The 16,182-nt window shown below is 52.5% G+C and overlaps 1 protein-coding gene across 1 annotated transcript; it reads left to right on the forward strand.

Annotated features, from left to right (window-relative positions):
* The first annotated feature begins 2,617 nt into the window (after positions 1-2,617).
* On the forward strand, positions 2,618-15,835 carry HJURP (Holliday junction recognition protein). Its single transcript, XM_006893522.1, has 10 exons — positions 2,618-2,713; positions 3,468-3,534; positions 5,410-5,465; positions 5,762-5,825; positions 7,116-7,186; positions 7,700-7,849; positions 8,522-8,588; positions 9,951-10,844; positions 12,880-13,072; positions 15,802-15,835. Exons 1-10 carry the CDS (start codon positions 2,618-2,620, stop codon positions 15,833-15,835), a joined length of 1,692 nt encoding a protein of 563 aa, XP_006893584.1.
* The last annotated feature ends 347 nt before the right edge of the window (positions 15,836-16,182 follow it).

Below are 16,182 nucleotides of genomic sequence, written 5' to 3' on the forward strand. Positions count from 1 at the left end.
CCTTTCTTTTCCATCACGTTGTCTCCATCTCAGTTCTCTGCAGGATAAACCCCTGGCTGTCGTATTTGTCCACCGCTCACTCAGCGGTCAGTTTGCTGTACTGTGGTGGCGTGCATGTTACTGTGATGCTCAAAGTTGTGCCCCTGGTACCTCCACACTAAGACAAAGAAGCAGGACTGGTCATCTACTTCTGAAATGACAGCCTCTGAAAGCCCTATGGACGATGGAAGAGCATTGTTGGGTACAGTGTTAGCAGAAGGGTCTCTCATGCTGGAAGGCTCCCAAAACATGACTGTGCAAAAGCTGCCTCCTCAAAGCAGAGACTACACAGCACACAGAAGAGCGAGCTTCCACCCAGTGAAGGGCCTCCATTCGCGGATGTGGCAAGACTCAAACTGAAAAGAAACAACCACAAACAGCATTAATAACTGGAACACAACATGTATAAAGTGTGAAACTAGGAAAACTAAAGTGTCAAAAATTAAATGGAATGCCTAAGCATCCCAGGCGGAGGTGGACTTGTCACGTTGTTATGTACCACTGAGCTGGAACTGACGCATAGCTGACCCTCCAGCAGGTTTTCAGAAGCTGTTTCATCTCACAGGAGGAGATTGCCGATCCTTCTCCCACAAAGTTGCTGTTGGAGTTGAACTGTGTGCCTTTGTTTGAGTTGGCAGAGCAACTCCTTACCACTAAACCAGGCAGCACTGCCCATTTTTAATCAATCATGTAATCTATTCTGCCTGAAATGACAAACTGAAGAGAAATGGTGTAGCTTCATTGTCAAAAAGAGCATTTCAAAATCTATCTTGCAGTACAATGCTGTGTGTGACAGGATACTATCCATTTGCACACTAGGAAGTCTTACTATTATCACTATTATTCAAATATATGCACCAACTACAAAACCCAAAGATGAAGAAATGAGGATTTCTAACAACATTGGAAGAGAAGCCAAAACAAGGGGAAGGAAAGCTGTGGTAGAAGAGCTAAGCAGACTTCAAAGGGCAGCTCAAGAAGACAAAGCAAAGTATTACAAGGAAGTGTACAAGGAACTGGAGTTTGAAAACCAGAAGAGAAAAACACGACATTTCTTAAGATGAAAGAACTGCAGAACAAACGGAAGCCTCATGTTGCAACACTGAAGGATTCTACAGGCAAAATCTTGAATGACATAGGAAGCAACCCAAGAAGTTGGAAGAAACACAGAGTCCCTATAGCAAAAAACGTTGTTGACACTGAATTTATTTCAGGAAGTAGTACATGATCAAGAACCAATAGTATTAAAGGAAGAAATTAAAGCTGCACTGGCAAAAAAACAAACTCCCAGGAACTGATGGAATAACAATTGAGGTGTTTCAGGAAACAGACGTGATGCTTAGTGTGCTCACCAGTTTCCACCAACAAATATGGAAGACCTGGCCAACTGACTAGAAGAAATCGGAATTTGTTCCCCCAAGAAGGGTGAGTGAGCCAGCAGACTGTGGAAATTATTGAAAAATACAATTAATATCATAGTCAAGCAAAATCTTGAACACTATTTAAAAATGGCTGGAACAGGACATCAACAGAGAACTGCTGGAATTTTAAGCTGGATTGGGGACAGGCATGAGGGCTATCATTGCGGATGTCTGATGGATCTTGGCTGAAAGCAGGAAACCAGAAAAATGTTGGTTGTGTGTACCGTAAGTCAGAACCCACCCATAACTGGGTTTTCAGAGGTAGTTAATCGCCTAAGAGACTTCCCAGCCTTCTGTGGAGCAGCTGGTGGCCTTGAACTACGTGTCTTCAGGATTGCAGGCGCAGCTTCTTGCCACGAGGCCACCAGAGGTGCCCCCAGAAGAATGCAGACCTGTGTTTTATTGGCTATGCGAAGACATTTGACTGTATCATAACAAATTATGCTAACATTGGGAAGAATGGGAATCACTGAACACTTAATTGTACTTTATTCAAAACCTATAGAGAGAGATATAGAGATATAGGTATAGATACAGATAGGAGAGAGAGAGAGAGACTGACTCTTGAAGCACTGTTCTGAATAAAACAAGGCAAAATCTGGTTTAAAATCAAGAAAGATGTGCATCAGGGTTGTACTCTATCTCCACATCCAGTCTGTAAACTGACTTGCTTGTTACTGTGATGCCGGAAGCCAGCGGTATTTAAAAAGCCAGCGGTATTTAAAAAACCAGCAGGATTACCCAAAGCAGGCAGGTCCAGTGGAGCTTCCAGACCGGCCATCCACTTCATAAAATAGGCCTCGGAAAACCCTACAAGTAACCGAAAAATCTTTATTTAGATGAGCAGTCAGTTAACTGCAGATTGCTCCCAGACACCAGGCGGTAAGGACACCGAGCTGCCAGGATTCCCAGCAATTTCTAACACCCGGCAGCTAGAAGCAGGAGGCCGGCTCTCCCACGCCCTGCAGACACTTCGTTCTGCGCACGCGCGCCGCCGGAAGAGTCGGAAATACGTTTGAAAGACCCAATCAGCGCCCCAGCTCTCGGCGCCAGCCAATAGGAAGCCCGAGCGCGAGGGGCGGGCCGGAGCAATGGGTTTGAATCGCAGCGCGCGCGTCCGTAGGCGCCTGCCCGGGGTGGGGACCTCCACGGGCATTATGGCGGAGGCTTCGGACCTGGAGGCCATTCTGCAGCAGAGGCTGCGGCACAGCCGCCATCGCTTCCAGAGAAGCATGCGGCTGCTGATAGCGAAGGTGCAGCCCCAGCTCCAGCTGCGAGGGTTGGCGGGGTCGGGGTCCCAGAGCGCGGGGCAGGGCTGCTCGGGACCTGGGGACAGGGAGTCGTGGCCAGGATGCATGCGGGACAGGGGAGTCGTGACCACGATGCATGGGGAACAGGGGAATCGTGACCACGATGCATGGGGAACAGGGGACTCGTGGCCACGATGCATGGGGGACAGGGGAGTCGTGACCACGATGCATGAGGGACAGGGGAGTCGTGGCCACGATGCATGGGGAACAGGGGAGTCGTGACCACGATGCAAGCAGAGGGGATGCGAGGATACAGGACCGAGTGTCAGCAAGAAGAGGGAGGGAGAGTGGGGCCAGGTGGTGGGAAGTCGCAAAGAGGTGAACATGGGGTCTGCGTGCAAGAATCCGGAGAGACAGGACACAGATTCAAGGTGAAGGCAGGTTCGGGACTTTTGCTGGAGTCGGGGTCCTGGCTGGAAATGGGGGACTAGGGGGAAGAGGTAGGGTCCACGTGCTGGAGGCTGAGGTCAGGATGGGAGCTGTGGTTCTGGAATCCTGGTACCTGATTGATGCGAGGCAGATCGGAGAAAAGGTATAAGAAAAGGAGAGATGGGGTCCAGGTGTGCGGGTGGAGGACCGGGTATTAGGAGAGTGTGACAAGGAGCTATACTGTCTGCGGAATCTGGTACTAGGGGTGATGAAGAGATTGGTTGGAGGGCTAACTTCTGACCTGATGGAACACCCCTCCCTCTTGCAGTATGACCAGCCCTTCGAGGACGCCCCGCTGGTGGAGATGACCACGCTGACCTACCAGACAGCCCAGGGTATGAACCATCTCCCATTCCAAGTGTATGTTGTTAGAAATGTGGAGGGGGGTTGGTGTTTCTTTTTTTAAGTGTAGCGTTTGGAAATAGCTGTAGGTTTGTGAAGTGTGGCATCAGGATAGGAGGTAGATTCATCAATAGTCCGCAGTTATGCAGATGACACACACTGCTTGCTGAAACTGAGGAGGACAGTGTGTGAGTTAAAGCTACAGCTAGCTGACTTTCCAGTGGACTTTCAGAGGTTGTAAGTCACTCAGGAAGAGATTGCCCATCCTATAGAACAGATTATTCGGGAGGCTGGGCTCTATGAGGAGAAATGTGGGGTCAAGATTGGTGGACGATTTATCAACAATCTGTGTTATGCAGATGACACAACCCTGCTTGCTGAAACTGAGGAGGACCTAAAGCACCTGCTGCAGAGGGCCAAGGACTGCAGCCTTCAGTATGGATTGAGGCTCAATGTCAAGAAGACAAAGATTCTCACCACTGGGCCAATTAGCAGCATCATGATAGATGGTGATGAGATTGAGATTGTTCACAGCTTCAGTTTGCTTGGCTCCACAATCAATACTCTTGGTACCAGCAGACAGGAAATTAAAAGATGAATTGCACTGGGAAAGTCTGCTGTCAGAGACCTCTCCAAGGTATTGAGGAGCAATGATGTCAGTCAGGAGACGAAGGTGCACCTTAATGGTGATACAGGCCATTGTCTTTGCCATTGCTTGCTATGCATAAGAGAGCTGGACTAGGGATGATAGAAGGAGAGTTGATGCCTTTGAGCTTTGGTGCTAGAGAAGAGTACTGAATATACCATGGACTGCTAGGAGAACAAACAAGTTCATCCTGGAGAGGGTGAAGCCAGGCTGCTCCTTGGAGGCAAGGATTCTGAGGCTTTGTCTGACATACTTTGGACATGTTGCAAGGCAGGATCAGTCCTTGGAGAAGGACTTCATGCTTGGGAGGTTGGAGGGGCAGTACAGGAGAGGGAGACCCTTGGTGAGATGGATTAAGTCAGTAACTGGGATCATGGGGATGGGTGTGTCAGAGACAGTGAGATTGGCAGGGAATAGAGCAGGCAGGGTTCAGGACTGTTGTACATAGGGTTGCTGTGAGTCGCAAGCGACTTGACAGCACATAACAACAACAACCACCATGTATGTAGGTAAGCAGAAATGATCCCTGCAGGCATAGATGGTTAGGAATGTCCCATTACCTGGCAGCTTCACACCTCTTTAGGGAGAAGGGCAGTACCTGTGACGCTGTTGGGAGGGTGCCTTGTCATTAAATGCTCACATTGACTGTTATTTGTCCTGTTGGAATATTACCTACCATCCTTCAGGGTCTGAGCACAGGTGTGCACTTCTTACAGCCACAGCGTCATCTGAGACACAGGATGATAAACTTTGGGCATTGTATGAACATGATATTAAATTCTCATGGGATCCTGCTTCAGGCCGTCCTTGCTGCTCCTGCTGGCAGAGACCAGGGGAGCAGGTGGCCTTTGTGGGGTGGTTCTCTTACCTAGCGAATGGACGGTTGGGTGTAGCTGATTCCCGAATGGGGTGTTTGCCCCATACTTGGGTTTGTTCTGCTACAGGTTGTCCTTGCTGTGTAGACCCCTAACAGCTCGACTGCTGTCCAGCGTGGGCTGTAGGTCACCCTCGGTGTCTGAGGGACTACTGCTTCTGCTGCACTTTAGGGTCGGCGATGTAGCTGACGGTTTTCCTTAATGACTGAAAGCAGAGACCTCGCAAGCACCGCAGCCGAAGTCTCAGCCGTCTTGTGAGCCGTGGTGGTTGAAGGTTCTCGTTTACTGGTTTTGGTGCACAGGCGGTGTGGCATGACTAATGTGGGACTTTGCTGTCTTTGCTTCAGGATTGAGAGTGTGGGGTGGAAGACTGATCGAGGAGGAAAGCGCACAACACTCCCAGGTACTTAACGCCAAGGTTTGGGCCAGCAGGAGCCCTGGTGGTGATATGGGCAAAACAGTCGGCCGTTAGCCAAAAGGTTGGTGGTTCAAACCCACCTGTCACTCCGTGGAAATAAAGCTGTGGCCGTCTGCTCCTGTAAGGATCACAGCCTTGGAACCTTCTGGGCCTGTTGTCTTCTGGTTTGCTGGGAAGAGGAGCTGGTGAAACGGCTCACTTCATAGAGTGATTTTGGGTGCAGGACTTCACAGAAGCTCTGGGGTGTCCTTGCTGAAACAGTATCTTCATTGGCTTTGCAGGTGGAGGGCACCCCATTGACGCCGGTCAGCCAGGGAGACAGCCCCCAGCGAGCTGCACACACAGGTCAGCACCCTGCACTGTGGGGGCTCACGTATGCAAGTTGTGAGTGTGTGCCCTCCATGTGTGAGCCCTGGTGTGTTTCATGTGTCCTGGTGTGTTTCGTGTGCCCTGCGTGTATGAGCCCTGGGGAGTTTCATGTGTCCTACGTGTGTGAGCCCTGGGGAGTTTCATGTTTCCTGGTGTGTGTGTGTACCCTGCATGTGTGGTGCCCTGCGTGTGTGAGCCCTGGTGCGTGTGCCCTGCCTGTGTGAGCCCTGGGGAGTTTCATGTTTCCTGGTGTGTGTGTCTGTATGCATGTGCGTGCCTTGCATGTGTGAGCCCTGCTGTGTTTCATGTGTCCTAGTGTGTTTCGTGTGCCTTGCATGTATGAGTCCTGGCATGTGTATGTTCCGTGCACGTGTGAGCCCTGGTGTGTTTCGTGTGCCCTGTGTGTGTGAGCCCTGGGGAGTTTCATGTTTCCTGGGGGGAGGTGCCCTGCATGTATGAGCCCTGCACATGTGAGCTCTGGTGTGTTTCGTGTGCGAGCCCTGGGGAGTTTCATGTTTCCTGGTGTGTGTGTGTGTGTGTGTGTGTGTGTGTGTGTGTGTGTGTGTGTGTGTGCACCCTGCATGTGTGAGCCGTGCTGTGTTTCATGTGCCCTAGTGTGTTTCGTGTACCCTACATGTATGAGTCCTGGCACATGTGTGAGCCCTGGTGTGTTTCATGTGTCCTGTGTGTGTGAGCCCTGGGGAGTTTCATGTTTCCTGGTGTGTGTGTCTGTGTGTGTGTGCACGCATGTGTGAGCCGTGCTGTGTTTCATGTGTCCTAGTGTGTTTCGTGTGCCCTGCATGTATGAGTCCTAGCATGTGTGTGTTCCGTGCACGTGTGAGCCCTGGTGTGTTTCGTGTGTCCTGCGTGTGTGAGCTCTAGCTTGTACTCTTCCCTCCACCGCCCACAGGTTCTGGAAGCCCCTTGGGTTACTGCAGGCAAAGCTGTGAGCCAGAGCTTCTCGGCTATGCCTTGTTTTCTCAGATCTGGAAAGGTTCCCTCTCTGGCAGGGCAATCTTCACTTTCCTGTCACATTAGTGGGAACGAGCTGCCTTTTCCTTCTCTGGCAGGTTTCCATCTCACGCAGGTCCTGGCTCTCACAGGATTTGCTGTCATGGCCACAGACAGCTGTTGGTGGCCTGGGTCTTGACTCAAGGGTAGCACAGTGGACCTCTGGAGCTTTCTGCCCTGGGTCATACCCAAGCGAGAAGGAAACTCTACTTGAACAAAAATGCATGGACTTTCTGACTGGAGTTTCCCTTTTAGATTCAAAGAGCGATGATCTCAATGCCACTTTTGACTGGAAAGATGAGGCAGCTATGGCTATGGCCCTGACGGTAAGAGCGGCCTTCTGCAGGGTGTGGACAGAGGGCCCCACGTGTGTCCTTAGCTCAGGCCACTAGGTGTTCTCTGGAAAGAACAGTGAAGGGGAAGCTGGTGGCCCTTCCCCAGTAATATGCTTGTGAGGTCCCCTGCTGCCATGCCAGATTCCTGCCCCAACCCCACTCGGTCTTTAAGTGGGAGCTGAGACACAGCCTCCAGGGTGTGAGGCGTAAGAAGAGGGGTGTCCGCTCCCCTCAAGTGGTGAGGCCTGTGCTCATGTAAAGTTCCCAGGTCATTTCAGCATCTTTCTGTCCTGGTGACCCGACCACCAGGTTCTTCAGACGTTAATTCTTTTCTCTTTGCTGTTCTTACAAGGTAAGCGCCCAAAAGTCAGGAGGTCTTTCAGAGGGGAGGGACTAAGCAGAGGCGGGAAGAGTGACTGTAGGTGTCCTCATCTGGACCGTTCCACAGCGCCAGTGCTCGGCCGGCCCCAAGCCTCTAAACGTTGCCGTCTCTGTTTTTACCAGCCCCCCGTGCCGCAGAGCCCCCCGATAGATGAGCTGCGGAGGAAGTACCTGACGCAAGTGGACATTCTGCTACAGGATGACAAGCGTTCAGAGGTAGCCAGCTTCCCAGGCCTGTCGTGCGATCGTGTCTGGGACTGGAGACACAGCCAGGTCAGGGGCACGGGTTGGGTTTGCCTCCCTGCACGGGTCCCTCGGTTACTCTGGGCGCCTGTCACTCAGCCCTCGTGGATTTTGTGCTTCTGGAGGGAGCATCCCAGGCCCGCTGGTATCAGCTACCATGGCGTCAGCCCCATCTCGTGACGACTCCGGGCGGTACGGAGAATACAGAGTACATGTGTCTCTTGGCTTTTGTTGTTGTTGTTGTTGAGTGTCTTCCCGTAGATCCTGGTTCATAACCACTTCGTGTGTCATTGATGGGGCGCGCCTGTGTCCTAGGCCACCTGGCAGCTGCTGCTGTATTTAAACCCCCCAGTGCAGCCACTGCTGGGCCGGCTCACTGAGGGCTCTGTTCTGCTGGCCTTCTGCTTTGCCAGGAGACTGGCTCCTCGGGTAGCATATCGGAAGTGTGGGAGTCGGTCTCCCCACCCTTGTTTCTAAGGATCACCGAGGCCGTACCCAGGTCGTTTGGTTCTCCTCACAGCCTGCAGAACATTCCCTGTCACCGACCCCATAATCCAAAGACCTCAGTTCTGTGGTAGTCCTGTTCATTGTCCAGTTTTTGTGCTGCGCTCCCCCGAGTATCAAAATCATGTAAAGATGTTCTCTCTGACAGGACATTCAACAGAGGTTTTCTTAGGACCCTTTTTCTCTTGTTCTCAGCAGGTGGACGACAGAGTTGGAGAGGACATCCTTGTCACCCTGGGCTCTGTGTCAGTCAAGCCCACCCTCGGTGAGTACAGCACTGACCGTTGTGGGTGACGTCCATTGTACCCACGTGATAGATCCAGTCGGGATTCGCTCAAACATTGTCCAGCGTGTTCTCAGGACACCCGTATCTTATTCCAGAATGTTCCCTGGTCTTTCTGCTGCCACTGTCCGCCCTCATGCCATGGACATTCTCGTGTGGTCTTAGCTAGATGGTCCTTGCAGAAAGCCCTTGATTTTGTAGATTTGTAATGACTGCTTTTTACACACACTCTACGAGGCGGAGAGGTGCCCTTGATAAATGCAGTCCATTAGTTAAGGTGGACTCCAGCCTTCTCTCTGCAGCAGGGCCTCCCTGCCCTCGGTCCTCCGGGCTTTGAGTGTGAGTGAGAGCCAGGGTTATAGTGGTCAGCGAGGGTCACGCCTGAGGTGCGGGTTGCAAACCAAGCCCCTCCTGACTACTTGAGCTGATGTGTATCCTCCTTTAAAGAATCCCCGGGAACTTGTAGAATCTTCTCTCCTCTGCAAGTGTTAGAGCCCATCGCAGCGTTCTGTGGGACATCCGGCGGATCCCCACTGCCCTGGACGCCCCTGGTGGACAGTCTTCTCCACCCCCGGCAGGTGTCTGCCATGCACTCGGCCCCTCCTTCCTGAGTCCCGCTCGCGTGTCCCCTCTGTCGGCCATTGCCTGCATCAGTGTCCTCTCATGTCCCAGGCCCAGCGTATCAGCACCTGCTACCATTCTGGGCCCTCCACAGTGTCCGTAAAGGCTGGACTTCCCGAGCAGCGAGTTCAAAGCTGCTGGAATTTCTTTTCCTCTTCCTGTTGTTGCACTTTGCTAAGCAGTGAGATCTCTTTGGTTTTACTTATGTTCAGCCTGGAGCCCTGATGTCACGGCCGGATAGACGTTAGACTTGCAACCAAAGGTTGGGCAGTTCAAATCCTCCAGCCACTCTGTAGGAGAAAGCTGAGGCAATCTTCTCCCGTAAGGATTCCCGCTGAGCACCTGCGGGGCTGCCATGGTCTGACTCAGCAGAGGACTGTAGAATTTTACCTCGCCATCCATGCAGATTTCTTCCTTTTCTGTTTATCTAGTATACGTGCCACATTTGACCTGTTGCAAAAGTCTGTTTACAGAGGCTCACCCAACGCCTGTTTGTACTGGTAAACATGCTCAGGTGACCTAGATCGTCTCACAGAAAGGAGACTCCTTGGTAGTTACGAGAAGTAGAAGCCTGGCTGAGAGCGGAAGAGGTCCCTTTGGCTGGTGTCGGTGGACTTGTTTTGTTGTCAGTGGCTCTGAGCGTCTGTCCTGGCCCTTCTCCTGTCCCCAGCCCCCTGAGCCCTGCATCCACCTAACACACCTGCCCTTTTGTTTACCTCCTAGGAGACGACAGGGGCGTCTGTGCAAGGAACACCTGGAGCCCCGATAACCCAGCACCATCCCTCCGAGAAGGTGACCTCTCCACTGCCTGGGAAGTGGTGCCCGGAAATGACAGTCTTGTGTCCCACGGGGTCAGTAGCCACAGCTTCTCAAGCTGCCAGTCCTTCGAGGCCAGGAACATTTGCGACGTGACCATCAGTGACCTGTACGAGGGGATGCTGCTCTCCATGAGCCGGCTGCTGGCCAAGCAGCCATCTTGCATCATCTCCACCAAGACCGTCCTCACCCAGGACTGGCGTTGGCGGAGGAGGGCCAGGGGCAAGGGCAGGCTGGGCTGGACGTACTGCGGAAGAAACAGAGCTGCAAACTGGGCCTCCGGGCGCCGGCGCTCGCCCCCCTCCCAGCCCGACGGGGCGCCCCACAGACCCAAGGACTTACTGTGCGGTTCTGGCCACGGCACAGCCTTGCAGCTGAAGAGCCCTCTGCAGGAAGCAAACACCCTCCGGGCGCACGACTCAGCCCCGCACCGTGAAGACCTGACGGTCACTCCCCGGAAGTCCTCTTGGTCAAGGCATTTGAGCTTCATTGTGGACCACGATCTGGATCAGGAGGACAGAATCATGACACTGAATTGGTTAATTTCTCCTGTAAAACTCAAGTCCAGACCCACCACCCTTCAGTGCCTTGTGGAGACTCGCCACAGCGAGATTGAGTTCAAGTTTGATAAGCTCTATCAGAAATGCTGTCCCGACCCCTCCACCCTGCCTGGCCCTGTGGGCCCCTGGGCTGTGGACGTGTACAGAGGTGACCGCACAAACCCTGGCTGCCTCCGGGGCTCCCGCCGACTGAGTCTGCCTGAGGGCTTGGGAAAACCCCAGAAAGGATCCATCAGAGGGGGTGAGTGCCTGCCAAAGCGAGGTCCCTCTCTGACTGACCCAGCACAGCACCCAGGCCACTGGGAACCGGCAGTGGACAGTGTTCTCCAGAGAAGCAACCCTGGGGCCCATAAATGGTCCCTGCCACCCGCCAAAGCCCTTTCACCACCAAGTATACATCTAGGCCAGAAAAGTAGTCACTACAGTGGCATCAAAGAAAGATTTGACAGATTCCATCAAGATTCTTGCCCAGCGACTGGCCTGCAGACGGTGGAGTGGTCCTCAGACCGGGCTGTCATGGATTCTCCGTATAAAAAATCCTTCCAAGGGAAAAGGGTCGCTGACACCGACTGCCGAAGCCCCCAGAAGCCACTGTTCTCACCCCAGTGGAGTATAAGAAGTCCACCGGGCCCCACTGCAGGCCAGAGTCACCCTTGGAAAGGCGTCCCTCATGCTCACAGGTTGGACCATCTCTCACCTGCAAAAAGACGCAGGTTGTCGGACCCTGTGGTGAGTGGACAGTGGATCAGGTCCTGGGACCCTGCGTGTGTGTGCAGGGCCACACCAACACCCCGGCCAGGGACCCAGACGTTGCAGCGAGACAGGGAAGAGAAGGTACGTTTCCGTTTGTGAACGTGCTCTGTGGGCGAAGGCTTTTAATGTGTTTACGTCCATTCGCTGAGTCTAGCAGGACGCCTAGGTAAGTGTTCTTTGTCTAAACGTTCTCCTAACGCTAACGCACCGGTTACGGTTCCCATTTCCACTGGAGTGACATGTTCACGGGGCTTCCCAGGTGCTCTGTTCTCGTCATCCACTTTTACGAAACGGCTTACACGGCCTCCTGAGTTAGCACTATCTATCTGACGTTCCTCCTTCATAGCTTTGAAAAAATTCCTGAGCGGTGCTTCCGGTGTCCAGGCTCCACACGTGACCCCAGCTGGGCCTACGGCACCCTCCACAGGCCACCCTGAACCTCTGAACGTGGGCCCTGGCTGTGGGACACCCCGCTTCTTTGTCCTCCGTGTTTGTTTATTTCTTCAGTCTGGTCCCAGAGGGTGTGGAGTGATAGGAGGTCCCAGGCAGGCAGGGGAAAGGCAGGTGCTTGGAGGGCGGGAAGACGAGGGAGGGAGGGAGGGACAGGAACTCCAAGGAGCTGAGAGCCAGGCAGACGGAGAACAAACAAGATTCCCATCCAAGGCAGGAGATGGTGAAGGAGGTCCCTCTTCACCACATGCTACCCAGGGACACCTGCCGGGTAGTGAGTGGCGGGAGGTGAGTGGTCCGCATCCACACCTCCATCACCTCAGACAAAAGCAGAGAGAAACAGGTGTTGACCCTCACATAGCGCTGACCCTCACATAGCACATAACGACCTGGTCTCAGGAAACTAACCCTGTTAAGTGAGGCTTGAATGTATTTCCAGCCTTTTTGGTGTGTCAGAATTAGTGAGACTGGCTCGAGCCAGGGAAGGGTTTATACTTGCTGTACATATGGGCGCTATGCATCACAATTAACTCAGTGGCACAGAACAACAATAACATACTATGACAGGGTTAGAAGCAGGAGTGGCATCCACTTCCTAAACAACATGCCTCTGGAAACACTGTGAACTTTGATAAATGTTGATAGTTGTAGAGGGGCTTCAGGCCTTTTGTTCATAGAGTCGCTATGAGTCGTACTCGACTCGAAGGCAATCAACAACAACTCTAACTCATACTCCAAAGGTATCAGTGATTTTGTGTGCTGTCAAGTTGGAACCAACTCAGCTCTAGTGAGTTTTCAGAGGCTGCAAATCGCGTAGAGGAACACTGCCCATCTTTCTTTGGAGCAGCAAGTGGGTTTGAACCATTGGCCTTTGAGTTGGTAGTGCAACTCCTTACAGCTAAGCAACCAGAGCTTTTTTAAAAAAAAAAAAAAAATTTACAGGAAGGAGAACTGGTCTGAATAGTGACTTTCTAGTTACATCTGGCTGTCTGTCATCATGACTCGGGACCCATGGTCAGCGTCCCTACCTCAGTCGGCATCCCTGCCTTGTCTGGCATCCCCACCTCGTCCAGCATCCCTTCCTCTCAGCATCCCTACCTCGTCCAGCATCCCTGCCTCTCAGCATCCCTACCTCATCCAGCATCCCTACTTCGTCCAGCATCCCTACTTCATCCAGCATCCCTACCTCGTCCAGCATCCCTACTTCATCCAGCATCCCTGCCCCAGTCAGCACTCCTGCCTCACTCAGCACCCTTACCTCACTCAGTATCCCTGCCTCGGTCAGCACCCCTACTTTTAGCATGTCTACCTCGGTCTTGCCCTGGGCCTTGCAGCACCTGTGCTCCAGCCCCTTCTTGGGCTCTATAGTCACTGCCTTTGACACCTCTGTCTTCTTCCTTGCACTGTGATCATTGCTGATGCGACCCTCTTGACAAGCAGGCCATGAAACCTTCAGAATGCTTCAGCTGGAAATGGGGCTCTGCTATAGATACACCGTGACCCTAGAAGCATCTGTGCGTTTGAATTAAGTGTTAGAGGAGAATATTGACTGTGCTGGGGGCTTCTAGGACTTGATGTCACATTCTTCGGGCATGGTGTCAGGAGGGGCCGGATTCTGGAGAAAGATGTGATGCCTGATAAAATAGTCCGAGAGAAAGGAAGACAGACCCTCAGCGAGAGAGTGACAGTGACATCCACGAGGCCTCGAGCGTGGCAGAACTGTGAAGGTGGAGCAGGACTGCATGGCGTCTCTGTTGGATGTGTGGTCCAGTGTAATTTGCTGGCTTTATAAAGAAGGAAATGAGCTGGAGCTTGAATCCTGTAGCTTCTATATTCTGTCAGGACAGGCCAAGTCACAGTGTGAAGCCGGACACCTAGACTCCTGACTGCAGGGCGGGCATTGCCGGCCCCTGTTCCTTCACATACTTACTCTTCTCATGGACTTACAAATATTGATGTGCAGGCAATGGCAGGAACAGGAAGGGGTGCCTGCCGTTCTGAAGGAGGATGACTAAAATCGTTTCTTTGCCTTTTCTCCTCCAGGAAGAAAGAACCCAGGATGGAAAAGTGATTTTTTGCAGTAGAAAAAAATCACTAAAGTGATGCCCTGGTGGATGTTGTTTTAATTTTTCAAAAATTCTAAACGTGGGACTCTGGTACACTCAGTCTGCCCTTCAAAACCAATGTCAGGTTCCATCAGACAAGACTCTGTGGCCTTTCGTAAATAAATAAAGTTTCTTATTTATTTTGCTCTTTTCTCTGTTACCTTTGAAGATTTGACATGTCTAAAAATTCTGCCTGCCACTTGCATCTTGTTAAAATTGTTCCTTTAGGAAACCACCGTTTAAGCCCTGGAGAAGATGATCCTTGAACGAAAACAGCTGCTTGGAACCCCTGCTGGCACAGTGTAGAGCACCTTGCTGCTCCCCAGAAGGTCAGCCGTTCAAATCCACCCGGTATTCCGCAGGAGAAAAGACAAGAGTGCTCCTGTCAAAGAAGCCTCAGAGGTGGTTCTCTGCACTCCTTCAAGCTCCGGTCAGAATCCACGCAACAGCAATGGTGGTTTCTTGGCTTTGTCTTTCAGAGATCTGACAGTGTCATGGGTAAGCACTTGGCTGACAACCAAAAGGTCGGCAGTTTGACTCCCAAGAGAGAAGGCTTGGCAATCTGCCAAAAAAATTCATGATTTAAGAAACACCATGGCACAAAAGTAAAAAAAAAAAAGAAACACCATGGCGGCCTAGTGGTAAGGAACTGGGCTGCCAACCCAAAGGCACATGGTTCGAATCCACAAGCTGCTCTGCAGGAGAAAGATGGATATTCTCCTCTTACGTAATTAACTGTCTCTGAAAACCCTCTGGAGGGTCAGTTAAAGGTTGGTTCTGACTCCACAGTACCCAACAACCGTGCATTCACCTAGGATCCTGTGCTTGGGAGTTGGGTTACCTGGGGTGGGTTCTGCTGGGTGGGGACTCAGGAGTGCACAGCCTGGGGGTCCTAGCCTCATAAACTACCACACCATATGTGTCATCAGAAGGGCCCTGTCCCTGGGAAAGGACATCACTAGAGTGGGGAGAGTCCTCTGCCCTCCCAACGCGGGTCTTTACTGAGTGACTGCTTTGGCCGGTACCACCATGTGGACAAACATTTGCCTTGGAAGAAGGACAGACAGAGCGGTCCTCGGGAGCCTTGCTCACATGTGCTTTCGGGTTGTCATTAGGCAGGAAACACCTTTCTTGGGAAATTTCGTAAAGGTCTGAAGAAGAGGCAGAGCCTTCAGGAGATGGGTTGGCACAGTGGCCCCTCCTGTGGGCTCCACTCGGCCGTGATTGTGAGGATGGTGTCAGGACGAGCGGTGTCACGTTCTGCACGTGGGGTCGCTGACATCATCCTCCTGTGCCTGGCTCCCTAGTTGCGGCTTTGTTATTGACCTGATCTGGGTATACACTGAATTATGTGAACCAGCTCGGTCTTGACAGAATTGCAGATAACCTCCCCCATCCATGATGCATGGTTGAACTATGGCGTTTTATTTACAGTTCAAGTAACAATCCTTTCTTTTTTAAGCCTTTCTTCCCTGGTTTCTCTTCGTTACGGAACTCCACACACCTCACTCCCACCCACCCCTGATCAAAAGTACACTCTTAATTTCCCAAGTCCTTGCTCTTCTAGTTTAGATGCCTGGCCCCAGGAGTGTCTGCGTGGCTGGGCATGGGTGTGGCCACCCCACTGGACAAACTAGCTGTCCTCCAGTGTAGTCCTCAGGTGGCCACAGGTGACCAGTGCAGTCAGGGGAGCGCTTGGCACAAGCAGCCTGAGCCCTTCCGCTGGAGTGGACGGGCTGTCCACTGGGGCTGCAGCTGGTAAGCCCCTCATTCTTTGCCTTCAGCAGTGTGTGTTGGGGGGCAGTCAATCCAGGAGCCCCTGTCCTGCCCTGTGCTGTTTCTCAGAAGTGCATGACTTTCTCTTTGGCCCTCATCCGCATCCTCTCCCAGGTGTCTCAAGCATGAGGTGATGACTGGGCCTTGAGCCCTGGCATGGCTGTGGGATGCTCGCCCATCTTCTGCTGTGATGACTGGGGGGCTAGACGTCTGCCTTTCCCTTCCCTGGGGGCCATGGGCACAGCTGGCAAGAGCAGCCTGCCCTGCTGTGTAGCCAGGGCCTGGCAGTTGGCACCTCAGCCTGCGAGGAGTGGGACACGGTGTTTGCAGTGCAGTGAGGGGCCTGTCTGGTACATCACACCAGGGGAGGTGGGCTGGAGGCCCCTTAGGGCCTGGAGGCAGAGCCCCACTGTCTGGGTTCTGGGGTGTATGGAGACCCGTCCCAGTGGAAGAGTGAGGAGCTGTTTATCTGGGAATAGGACATATCTTCCATGT

This window comes from Elephantulus edwardii, unplaced genomic scaffold (assembly GCF_000299155.1).
Source record: "Elephantulus edwardii isolate Elephantulus edwardi_28Jun2011 unplaced genomic scaffold, EleEdw1.0 scaffold00127, whole genome shotgun sequence".
In the NCBI taxonomy this organism is placed as follows: Eukaryota; Metazoa; Chordata; class Mammalia; order Macroscelidea; family Macroscelididae; genus Elephantulus; species Elephantulus edwardii.

Excerpts from the sequence above, each read along its gene's own strand:
- HJURP (XM_006893522.1), top strand. The coding sequence starts at position 2,618 with ATGGCGGAGGCTTCGGACCTGGAGGCCATTCTGCAGCAGAGGCTGCGG. Across the intron at positions 3,535-5,409 it reads GACCTACCAGACAGCCCAGG|GATTGAGAGTGTGGGGTGGA; the intron begins GTATGAACCATC and ends TCTTTGCTTCAG. Across the intron at positions 8,589-9,950 it reads GTCAGTCAAGCCCACCCTCG|GAGACGACAGGGGCGTCTGT; the intron begins GTGAGTACAGCA and ends TTTACCTCCTAG.